This window comes from Delphinapterus leucas, chromosome 2 (genome assembly GCF_059928025.1).
Source record: "Delphinapterus leucas isolate spDelLeu-1000000601 "Yukka" chromosome 2, BTC_Dleu_Yukka2, whole genome shotgun sequence".
Classification (NCBI taxonomy): Eukaryota; Metazoa; Chordata; class Mammalia; order Artiodactyla; family Monodontidae; genus Delphinapterus; species Delphinapterus leucas.
Genome location: NC_143130.1, coordinates 5,704,865 through 5,717,981, shown reverse-complemented (window position 1 = coordinate 5,717,981; position 13,117 = coordinate 5,704,865). Strand labels below are relative to the sequence as shown.

The 13,117-nt window shown below is 40.6% G+C and overlaps 1 protein-coding gene across 6 annotated transcripts in view; it reads right to left on the bottom strand.

The window, feature by feature from the left end:
• Positions 1-13,117, bottom strand: part of RSU1 (Ras suppressor protein 1) — a 300,130-nt gene that overhangs the window by 94,101 nt on the left and 192,912 nt on the right. For 3 of the 6 annotated variants that reach the window (XM_022580587.2, XM_022580585.2, XM_022580586.3), the window contains one exon: positions 11,161-11,755. The exons of the other annotated variants lie outside the window; for them this stretch is intronic. In XM_022580587.2, the coding sequence (XP_022436295.1) occupies positions 11,653-11,755 (103 nt within the window). In that variant the 3' untranslated portion in view covers positions 11,161-11,652. Of the gene's footprint in view, positions 1-11,160; positions 11,756-13,117 lie in introns of those variants that run through there. 6 annotated transcript variants of the gene reach the window in all.

Genomic DNA, 13,117 nt, shown 5'->3' with positions numbered 1-13,117 from the left:
CACTAAAATGGCAAAGCGTCTGTGATCTTGAAGCAAAAGAACCAAAAAACAACCAACAAACAAAAAAACCCAAAAGAACAACTCTTTAACCTGAACATCTCTCCCAAGCCCAACTTTTTCCACTTGCTTCCACCTTGCCTACTTGCTCTACCTTAACTGAAAAGAAAATCAATACACTCATGATTAACAGAACATTTAACTTCTAGTAAAGGAAGAGAAACATGTCTCTGCTAGGTCTAAGAACCATTAGACAATGAATTCGTACATAATCCTGGCCTGCCTATCTCACAAGGCAATGGCAAGGACTGAACGCAGCTATCTATACAAAAGTATTCTGCACACAACCTCTAAAGTATCCAGCACATGGGCATGATCAGTCTTTTACAGGAAGTTAAGTCCAAGGAAAGATGCCTCAAACAAGGAATGAAAAAGATCATGAGGGCTTCCCTGGTGGCGCAGTGGTTAAGAATCCACCTGCCAATGCAGGAGACATGGGTTCGAGCCCTGGTCCGGGAAGATCCCGCATGCCGTGGAGCAGCTAAGCCCGTGCTCCGTAACTACTGAGCCTGTGCTCTAGAGCCCAAGAGCCACAACTACTGAAGCCCATGCGCTTAGAAGCCGTGCTCCACAACAAGAGAAGCCACCACAGTGAGAAGCCCGTGCACCGCAAGGAAGAGCAGCCCCCGCTCGCCGCAACTACAGAAAGCCCGCACGTAGTAACGAACACCCAACACAGCCTAAATAAATAAATAAATAAATAAATTTATTTATTTAAAAAAAAAGATCATGGGTTCCTGCATAGGCTTAGAGCCTGGAGTAAAGGCTACCTTGAGAGACTGGAAGGTATCCTCAGCAACAACCAATCTCACCACTGTGCTAAAATGTTAGGTTATCTTTGTTGTAAAGATACCTTTTTGAAGAGAGCGATGTCACCAAGATGATAACGTAGGTCGTTTCCAACTTCATCCACCTCACAGGAGGAACTAAAAGCTATTCATGGACATGATGCCACTGAGAAAATTCTAGAAAATGGGGGTAAGGCTGAAGCACCCCCTTCATCACAGAGACCAAGACAGACTGCATGAGAAGGATAAGCGGGACAGCTACACGCTGACCACGGTGTCCCTCCCCCAGGCCAGCACAACACCACACAAAGAGGTCTTCCCTGAGCCTATGGTTCTCCAGTGAGAAAAGAGAGCTGGGGGGACATCAGCTCTCCCTGCACTGTAGGTCACTTCCTGGGGGTTCCCACTCTGGTCTTACCTCATGGAGAACTCAGGGGAATCTGCAGGGCTCCACCACTGGGAACGTGACTGTGATCGAGCAAGGGGAGGGGCTTTCAACAACCAGCACTTGGATCTCGGCAAACAAAGTTCCTACCTGCAGAGCCCAAGCAGTAGTACCAACCTGTGGTTTTGCTCATCTGCAGAACCAAGGTGGGTGCACGGCATGACCAGGGGAATCGGCAGGGTGCCAGTCTGCCTCATTCAGGTCCTCAAATGATGAGTTTTACAGGCCGTACAGCCTGGTTGGACCATGTGCAGGCAGGGAGCTGAATCACAGTCCCCCCCACCTTGTGGAGAGTGTCATCTGGCCCCATCTGACCAGAAGGGCTAGGGACAACTCCTGGAAGCTGTATGACTCAGTGGCACTTGAGCCCAGAGAAGGACAGGCAGAACCAATAGTTTGCAGAATAAAGCCAGTGGCTCTGTTTGGCCAGGGAACTTGGGGTGCGGGTTGGCTTGAGTTAAGACAACAAATGAACAGCTTTACTGGCTAAAGAGCTGCTTCTCTTGCGGTGCCCAGTCAGCGGATCTAATTTGTAGCCCCTTCTTTGCTGAATATAGTCTTCAGCCTGTCTCACCAGGGAAGCTGACCAGAACACACGGGGAGCTGTGCAGCCCATTCAACAGCCCTGCTTCTACTGATACCCGAGCAGCAAGCGCAGCCTGTGGCTCCCTCCATCTGCAGAGCAAAACTGGTAGCCTCACCGACCAGGCTATTCAGTGTACACTCTGGCCTCATCTGGGCCCCCAAACAATGAGCTGTACAGACTCTGGGTCCCATCCTGCTGCACAGCCAGGGCAGGGGAACTATTCATAATTCATAGCCCTGCCTTCTGCTCAGTACAGGACCCAATCCAGACCAACCAGTAAGCCTGACCAGAGACTCCAGGCCCCCAGGGACCCCCTCCTATGGCTTAACTTGAGCAGGGAAACAAGTCAGCAGTTCTATCCATCTGTTCTCAACCAGTGTCACACGCCCCCTGTCCCTATCTCCAGAGCTTGAGCAGCTGCCTCGTACCAAAAAAGACCGTAATAGCAGGCCCCACCTGTCCAAGGATATTACGAGAAGACACACCCAGAAGCCCCAACTGAGCTGCCTGGTGAAGATCTTCCTCTGCCCAAGCAAACCCATAAAGTCTAGAAGAGGAGCCGGATTACTCAAATGCACAGACGCCAATGTAAGGAGTCAAGGATCACAAAAAAAAGGAGGTAAATATGACACCACCAAAGGAAACTAATAAAGCTTTAATGACTGACCCTCTGTGAACAAAGAATTCAGAATAATCCGCTGAAAGAAGTTTAGTGAACTGCAAGGACACTCAGACAGCTGAACAGAATTAAGAATACAATGCATGAACAAAATGAGAAGCTCAATAAAGAAACAGAAACCATCAAAAAAACCTGAACAGAACTCCTAGGGTTGAAAGATACAATGACTGAACTGAAGGATTCAATAGAAAGTCTCAAAAACAGACTTAACCATGCAGAAGAAAGAATCAATGACCTAGAAGACAGGACATTTGAAATTATCTAGTCAGAGGAGCAATAAGAAAAAAGAATTAAAGAGTGAAGAAAGCCTGCAAGACTTACGGGACACAATCAAGAGAAACTATCCACATTATGGGAATTCCAAGAAGACAAGAGAAAGAGAAAGGGACAGCAAGTGTATTTAAAGCAACAGTGGCTGAAAACATGCCAAGCCTGGGGAAAGAAATGAACATTCAGATCCATGAGACCCAACTCCAAACAGATTGTATCCAAGTAAGGTTACATCAAAATACATTATAGTTAAACTGTCAAAAGTCAAAAACAAATTAAATAATTTTGAAAGTAGCAAGAGAAAAGAGAAAAGTTCCATACAAGGAAACCCATATAAGACTACTGGTAGATGTCTCAATGGAAAATTTTCTGTTTCTGGAGAATGGAATAATATAAATCAAAATAATGAAATAAAAAAAAAACCTGTCAACCAAGAATTCTATACCTGGTGAAGCTGTCCTTCACAAATGAAGGAAGGATAAAGACTCCCAAACAAAAGCTGAGGGAGTTCATCACCACTAGACCTACTTCACAAGAAATGCTAAAGGGAGTCTTTGAGAGGAAGTAAAAAGGTGCTAATTAATTAACATCATAAAAATTTAAGAAGATAGCATAAAACTCACAGGTAATGGTAAATATACCAAAGTTCAATTGTGTAATATGAAAATAGTGGTGAATAGTTCACTCACAAGTCTTGTTTAAAACTGAGGAAGCAAATGCAGTAAAAATAAACGTAACTACCATAATCTGTTACTGGATATACAATACAAAAATACGTAAACTGTAACATCAATAACCTAAAATGTGAAGGAGAGGAGAAGTAAAAGTATAAAGTTTAGGAATGCTATAAAAGTTAACTTGTTATCAGTTTAAAATAGTGTTATAAGCTTAAAATATTTTATGTAAGCCTCATGGTAACCAAAAGGGGGAAAAAAAACCCTGTAGTAATTACGAAAATGAACATGATAAAGATATCAAAGCATATTCACACCAAAAGACATCAAAACACACACACACACAACAGACAGCAGGAGAAGCAGCAAGGAGCAATGGATCTACAAAACAGTTGAAAAACAATGAACAAAACAGGAATAATGAGTCCTGACTTATCAATTACTTTAAAAGTAAACTGATTAAATTCTTTAATCAAAAGACATAGAATGAATAGATTAAAAAAATACACTGCACACAGGAGATTCACTTTAGCCTTAATGACACACATAGATTGAGAGTGAAGGGATGGAAAAAGATATTTCATGCAGATGGTAACACACACACAAAACCATGGGTAGCTACACTTACATCACACAAAATAAACGTTAAACTAAAAACGGTAAAAAGAGACAAAGCAGGCTATTATATAATGATAAGGGGGGGTCAATCCCTCAAGACTACATGATAATTGTAAATATTTAGGCACCCAACATCAGAGCAACTACAAATATAAAGCAAAAACAGAACTGAAAAGAGAAATAAACAGCAATACAATAATAGCTGGGGACTTTAATATGGCACTCTCAACAATGGATAGATGAGACTCAATAAGGAAACAGTGAATTTGAACAAACTACGGACTAAATGGACCTAGAAATATAGAGACCATCCTATCCAACAACAGCAGAATACAGATTCTTCCCAAGGGTACATGGAACATTTTCTAGAATAGACCATATGCTAGGCCACAAAACAAGTGTTAACAAATTCAGAAAGACTGAATCCATACCGAGTATCTTTGATCACAATGAAACTAGAAATCAATAACAGGTGGAAAACTGGAAAACTCATTAACACATGGAAATTAAACAACACCCTCCTGAACAACTAATGGATCAAAGAAGAAATTAAAGAGAAAATTTAAAAAAGTATCTCGAGACAAATGAAAATGGAAACACCGCACGCCAAAACTTATGGAATGCAGCAAACGCAGTCTAACCAGGTGGCTCCCAGCAATAATTGTCTACATTAAGAAACAAGAAACATCTCAAGTAAACAATCTAACCCTATGCCTCACGGAACTAGAAGAAGAAAAACAAACTGAAACCAAAGTTAGCAAAAGGAAGGAAATAATAAAGATTAGAGCAGAAATAAATGAAACAGAGAGGAGGGAAACAATAATTTACGAAACTAAGAGTTGGTTCTTTGAAAACATAAACAAAATTGACAAACCTTTAGCTAGGCTAACTTAGGAAATAAGAGAGGACCCAAATCAAAATAATTATAAATAAAAGATGAGACATTACAATGGATATCACAGAAACAGAAAATATGAACAGAATTGGTCGTCCTCGAATATCTGTGGGGAATTCATTCCAGGACCCCACACAGATACTAAATCCTCAGATGCTCTAGTCCCTTATATCAAATGGCAGAGTATTTGCATATAACTTACGCAGCCTTCCCATATACTTTAAATCATCTCAAGAGTACGTATAATACCTAATACAATGTAAATACTATGTAGATAGTTGTAAATGCAATTTAAATGCTTTGTAAACAGTTGTTGCCATGTGGCAGATTCAAGTTTTGCTTTTTGGGACTTTCTGGAATTTAAAAAAATATAGTTTTGCTCCACAGTTGGGTGAATCCATAGATGTGGAGCTCACAGATAGGGAGGGCTGACTGTCCTAGTAAGGAGATTGAATCAGTAATCAAAAACCTCCCAACAAAGAAAAGCCCAGGACTAGATGACTTCAGTGGTGAATTCTGCCAAACAATTAAACAAGAATTCACACCATGTTGTATATATATGCACAATGGAATGTTACTGAACCATGAAAATAATGAAATTCTGCCATTTGCAACAACATGGATGGGCCTGGAGGGTGTTATGCTCAGTGAAATAAGTCGGACAGAGAAAGATAAATACTGTACGTTATCACTTACACGTGGTATCTAAAAAATAAAATGAATGAATATAACAAAATAGAAACAGACTCACAGATATAGAGAACAAACTGGTGGTTACCAGTGGCAAGAGGGAAGGTGGGAGGGGCAAAGGAGGGGTAGGTGATTAAGAGATACAAGCTACTATGTATCAAATAAATAAGCAACAAGGGTATATTCTTCACAGTGAATATAGCCAATATTTTATAATAATTTTAAATGGATTATAAGCTATAAAAATACTGAGTCACTATGTTGTAAAGTACTGTAAATCAACTATACTTACTGATAATAAAAAGAATTAACACCAATCTTCTTCAAACTCTTCCAAAAAATCCAAGAGAAGGGAACATTCCCAAACTCATTTTATGAGGCCACCATTACCCTGATACCAAAGCCTGAAAAGGACACTACAAGAAAAGGGAACTGCAGGCCAATATCCCTGATGAATATAGATGTAAATATTCGCAACAAAATATTAGCAAACTGCATTTAGCAGCACACTGAAAGGATCATTCACCATGATCAAATGGGATTCATGTCTGACATGCAAGAATGGTTCAACATAAACAAATCAATAAATGTCACATATGACACTAATAGCCTGAAAGAAAAAAATCAGATGATCAACTCAACAGATGCAGAAAAAACATCTGACAAAATTCAACATCCATTCATGATAAAAACTCTTAAAAAGTTAGGTACAGAAAGAACAAATCTCAGCATAATAAAGACCATATATGACAAACCCACAGCTAACATCATACTCAACAGTAAAAGGCTGAAAGATTTTTCTCAAAGATCAAATACAAGACTGGTGCCCAGTGTCACCACATGTATTCAAAATAATACAAAAAGTCTCAGCCAGAGCAATCAGGCAAGAAAAAGAAACAAAGGCATCATAACTGTAAAGGAACAAATAGAATTGTCTCTTTGTAGGTGATAGGATTTTATATAGAGAAAATCCTCAAGACTCCACAAAAAGTGTTAGATCTAATCAATGAATTCTACAAAGCTGCGGGATACAAAATTAACATACAAAACTCAGTAGAGGGCTTCCCTGGTGGCGCAGTGGTTAAGAATCCACCTGCCAATGCAGGGGACACAGGTTCGAGCCCTGGTCCAGGAAGATCCCACATGCCGCGGAGCAACTAAGCCTGTGCGCCACAACTACTGAGCCTGCGCTCTAGAGCCCGCAAGTCACAACTATTGGAGCCGGCGAGCCACAACTACTGAAGCCCACACGCCTAGAGCCCGTGCTCCACAACAAGAGAAGCCACCGCAGGGAGAAGCCCGTGCACCGCAACGAAGAGCAGCCCCCACTTGCCACAACTAGAGAAAGCCCGTGCGCAGCAACGAAGACCTAACGCAGCCAAAAATAAATAAATCAATTTTTTTAAAAATCAGTAAAATTTCTATATAATAATAATGGATTATCTGAAAAAGAAGTAAAGGAAATAATCCCATTTACAACAGCATCAAAAACAATAAAATACTTAGGCATAAGTTTCACTAAGGAAGTGAAAGATCTCTACACTGAAAACAAGACATTGATAAAAGAAATTGAGGAACACAAAAAAACATGGAAAGGTATCCTGTGTTAACGGGCTGGAAGAATTAATGTTAAAATGTCCATACTACCCAAAGCCATACATAGATTAAAAGCAATCTATATCAAGATTCCAATGACATTTTTTTTTTTACAGAGGTAGAAAAACAATCATAAAGTTTACATGGAACCACAAAAGACTCCAAATAGCCAAAGCAATCCTGAGAAAGAACAAAGCAGGAGGCATCGTATTTCCTGATTTCAACCTTTATTATAAAGCTACAATAATTAAACCAGTATGGTGCTAGCATGAAAACAGACACATTGAAAAATGGAACTGAATCAAGAGTCCAGAAAGAAACCCATGCGTATACAGTCAACTAAAATTTGACAAGGGAGCCAAGAATACTCAGTGGAGAAAAGACAGTCTCTTCAATGAAAGGTGCTGGGAAAACTAACATTCATGTGTAAAATAATGAAGTGATATAAGCTCTAACTTATACCACTGACCAAATTTAACTCAAAATGTATAAACTTAAATATAAGACCAGAAACTCTAAAACTTTTGGGAGAAAACACAGGAAAACAGCTCTATGACATAGGTCTTGGCAATAATTTTTTAGATATAACAACTAAAGCACCAAGCAACAAAATAAACAAGTTGCACTAAATCAAAACTAAAAAGCTTCTGCACAGCAAAGGAAACCGTCAACAAAATGAAGACAACCTACGGAACGAGCAAAAAAATTCGCAAACCATATACCTGATAAGGGCTTAACATCCACAAGATATAAATAACTCATACAACCCAATAGCAACAAATAATCCAATTAAACAACTGGCAAAACACCTGAATAGATATTTTCCCAAGGATACATGAATGGCCAACCGTACACGAAAATCTGCTCAATATCAGCAGGGAAATGCAAATCAAATCCACAATCAGTGGGCTTCCCTGGTGGCGCAGTGGTTGAGAGCCCGCCTGCCGATGATACAGGGGACACAGGTTCGTGCCCCGGTCCGGGAGGATCCCACGTGCCGCAGAGTAGCTGGGCCCGTGAGCCACGGCCGCTGAGCCTGCGCGTCCGGAGCCTGTGCTCCGCAACGGGAGAGGCCGCAGCAGTGAGAGGCCCGCGTACCGCAAAAAAAAAAAAAAAAAACCACAATCAGCACACATTGGTTAGAATGGCTATCATCAAAAAGACAAGGGAAAAACTGTTGGCGAGGAGGATGTGGAGAAAAGGGAACCCTTGTGCACTGTCTGCGGGACTGTAAATTGGTACAGCTACTATGGAGAACACCAGGGAGGTTCCACAAAAATTAAAGCTGGAACTACCATATGATCCAGCAATTCCACTTCTGGGAATATATCCAAAAGATGAAAACACTATGTTAAAGAGATATCTGCACCCTCACATTCACAGCAGCATTATTCATGGCAGCCAAGACATAGAAACAACGTCGAAGGATGACTGGATAAAGAAATTGTGTTATATTTATATAAATGGAATATTATTCAGCCATAAAAAGAAGGAAATCCTGCCGTTTGTGGCAACATGGACGGACCTTGAGGACATTATGCGAAGCGAGTTAAGGCAGACAGAGAAAGACAAATACTGTATGATCACTTACTTGTGGAATCTAAAAAACAAAATGATAGGAAAAGAGATCAGATTTGCAGTTACCAGAGGCAGGGAGTGGGGCTGGAGGAACTGGATGACGGTGGTCAAAAGGTATAACCTGCCAGTTACAACTAAGTACTGAGGATATCACGTAACACTGCTGTATTGCATATTTAAAAGCTGTTGAGAGAATGGATGCTAAGAGGTCTCATCACAAGAAAACAAACTTTCTTTTTTCTTCTTTGGGGGTACTAATACGAGATGATGGATGTTAACTAAACTTAGCATGGTCATCATTTCACAGCATGCCTAAGCCAAGTCATTTATAACGTATACCTTAAAGTTACACAGTGTTTGTCAATTATATCACAGTAAGACTGGGAGAAAAAAAGTGCTACCTTTTGAAAAGTAGATATTTTGTAAATCCAGTTATCAAGTAACCAAAAAGACTGTATGAAAAGACGTGAAAACACACTTTGGTGGCAAAAGAAAAAGCAGAAAACCCCCTTGAGATTTTACATTACGCCTTGCACTTACATATATGATATTTTCTGGACTGCATAATATACCAATTCTATTTTGAAAAGATATACATTTAATATTTTCTGATTATAAAAATACACATGCTGATTACAGAGAATTTAAAGTACAGAATAAGTATAAAAAGGAATTAAAAAATTTTTAACCTACCATACAGAAATAATTTATCAGCCATAAAATCCAAGTCCATTTTTCTGTGCATACATATTATAAACACAATTGCCTTTTCCCACAATTGGGACCCCACTCATATAGTTTTTTAAGTGTGACATTTTTTTTTACTTAACTGGATAAGATTATCTCCCTCTGCCCCTAGATATCGTTCAATAATTTTTAATGTCTTCATAAAAGTTTATCATGTGGATACACCGTTAACCCTCCTTTCCCATCTTAAAGTTTTGCCAGTTATCATTAAATGCCTACCACCTTTCTGGAGAGAAATTTATATTCCCAATAGCAGCGTACAAGAATGTTTATCTCATATTACTCCCTCTAGCACTTAACACTAGCTTAAAAAATATATGCACATTTCTCATTGTTACAGCTGTCTTATTTTTGCTTTGATTTATATCTTTCCGACTACTAGTAAGGCTGGACCTTTTTTTTTTCCATGGTTTTTGGGGATATTTCCTCCCGGTGAATTTTCGTGTATTGCCCATATGTCTATCTAGAGTGTTCATCTTTTAAAAAAAAATTATTCAAAAGACTATATTGTGGTAGTTTTACTAAGGCTTTGTTGCTAGTTTAATTTTAGATGAAGTCTTTCCAAACACCCATAGTTGAGGTATTGTTCTTCCTCCTGTAATTTCACAAGCTAAAAAAAATTTAACAAAATTCAGGCTGAGGCAAAGACTGCACCTAGAAAAATTACATCAACTAAATCCCCAAACAGGTGATGGCACCTGGGAATTCTTCTTCCCATGGTGAATGTTTTATCAGGAAGTTATCCAGAAACAAGAAGTATAGACCTTCAGTAGTGATCTCTGTGATTCGAATGCATCCATTTCCTAAGTAACTCAGGATTTTTGGCTGTGTTTTGATTCTGTTTTTTTCTATGTTCCAGTGGTCTTGGTCTCAGGGTTTCAGCTGTGAGATGGAGAAAAGGAGACGCAGGGGTAGATACAGACAATCCATCTGAGACAATGTTTCATCTTCACACACCTTTTAAGACATTCCAGGGTTGGCAGTCCCTTTAGCACAAACATTCTGCTTGGATGTGTTTCCACTGACATACATATTACTGTAGATAAGAGCAAAGCTGCCTATCACAGAGGTAAACAATTACTTGTTTAATGATTCTGCCACTGCAGTTTCTACACTGGGTGTGGTATAGAGTGTGCACATTTACACAACTTCTTTGGAATCATCACAGTCACTTAGGAGGATGCTCTGATATGAGCAGATTTTCTGCAGTGACAAGAAACACACTTGAGTATTTTTCTCTCTCTGTTTCACAGCTCTTGTCGACCAGCCACTGGCAGAAGTCACCATTCCTTCAGCTAAGCAATGCTGCTTTCCAAAATCCTTTGGCAAAATCTCCTAGAGATTTGTTTTTCTGCTCCTTCCTAATTTAGAAACAGTCCTCAAAGGAAAAAAAAAAAAAACTGACAAATCGATGTGAGAAGAAACTAACTCTGATTTAATGCTGCATTTCTTTCATGGAAAGTTTCAGAGTTTATCATCGACAACCAATAAAAGTAGATAAGATCATTTTGGGGGAAAAAGTAAACAAAAATTGGTATACCCAAGATCAGATATTTTTTTATTCAAGAAGCAACATGTGACACGAAGTCAAGATTTTATTAAAATCATTTGGAAGTTGACATAAAATCTCGGTGGTGAAGGAAAACTGTTAATAAAGCAAAAATAATGAGTTATGTGAATAAACAGTGTTAACTGTGGCATTTAAATGATTACATGATTTTAATTATTCTTTTCATAATAAGCAACTCTGTGAACATCTATTCAAGGAGCTGAAAGCTGTGCCTCATATGGAATTTGCAGCTGAATTAAGCCTGCCTTTGGCAATTTCAAGGAAACAAATGGAAATGGTTTGAAGAACTTATGAAAAATCTACCACCCACCAAAAGAATTTAAAAGGTAAGGTGGTAAGCGCTAGAAAGAGAAAAAACAAAACACACACACACACACAGTATTCGTTTGTGAGATAGAAAAAGAGACAACAGAAGTAATAAGGAGAGAAGCAATCAGGAGTCCAGCCCATGCCAACCCCTTATTTGTTCTTGGCTGTCAGGGGTTTCCGGCTGAGCTTTTTCGATTTGTCATTATTTTTCTTCGGCGGTTCTGGGTTTGCCTGCATGTGTCTGCCGTAGAGGCTGAAAAGAGAGAGGAGGGGACACCGTGAGATCTACCTTGTGAACACAAGATATGCTTCTACTGGCAGCGTTTTCATCAACAGATTCATCTCTAGGAATATTCAGGAAGCCAAAGAACACCACAATGTCATTTCTGTTTTCTCTGGGTCATATGCTGGATTTAAGAATTATAAACTGTCTTACACACACACACACACACACACACACACATATTCTCTCTCTCTCTCCCCACCATGCCATGAAGTCCAATTCTGGACAAGTCTCTTGGAATCCTACACTCCCTGGGCTAAGTGTGAAATCAGCAAAGAAAGAGAGATCCAGGACTAGGGGAACCATGATGCCTAGCCTGGCCGATCCAGACTGAAGCTCCACAGGCCACGAGTGCTGAAGTCGACAGTGACAGAAATTGGGCCGAACTGAAATGATGGAGTGTCCACTTAGTGCAAAGTGAACAGCATTCCGGCCCGAGAACCCCAGGGCCGGGTGACGTGACAGAGAGCGACGGTATCCGAGCCCTCGCTAGCTGCTCACCCGTGATGGACGGCGCTGGGATGGCGACCACCCACCAATGCCATGTTAATAAGTACCGCTGATTAAATGTTGACAAAGTAGCCTACAATTACAGCCATGGCATCCATCGCAGAGTGGAGTTAGCTCCGCGGCTGAGGGGATGGAACCCAACAGCAGGCAGTAATTAATCGGTAATTTATGAGTAACTCTGATTAAACGAAATTAAAAGCCACCCTACGATAAATACAGCTCAACCTTAACTCCCCTTATTGATATAACTGTGTCGTTGAGAGAGGCAGGTGGGTGTCTCAGTGCCTCCCGAGGGAAGGCAATGTCTGACCCCGCTTAGTGCAATTGCCTTATGCTAACTGAACAGGGCAGACACAAAGACTGACCTTCCTGTACAAGGTGTCCCGTGTTCTAGGATCCACGCAGGGAATCGACACCCTCTCCTGCACTGGGCATATACTGATGCTCTTGATGACACCGACGCTGTGGTTGACAGGCCGAGGGAGAGACCTGGTGCTCGGAGCTGTCCAATTGACTGGACGCTTAGGGAAAGCTGGACACTGGGTTTTGACAGGTCAGACGTAGTCTATCTTCTCCAGAGGCTTCCAAGCATCTCCTCAGAAGCAGTAACAAGCAGCATCTACCAACAGTGGTCATGAAGATGGGTTTCTGCTCCCAAGGAGTTTAGAACGCAGGATGTGGCAGCAGACAGAGCTACGAGCTGAAGAATGTTAAGTCCAGCCAGGTGCTGGGAACGTTCTCTGGGTAAAGGGGAGGGTGAAGGAGGTACCACATGTCCTACATGGGTCATATCAGCACTCGCGAGTCAACGTTCAAAGTCTG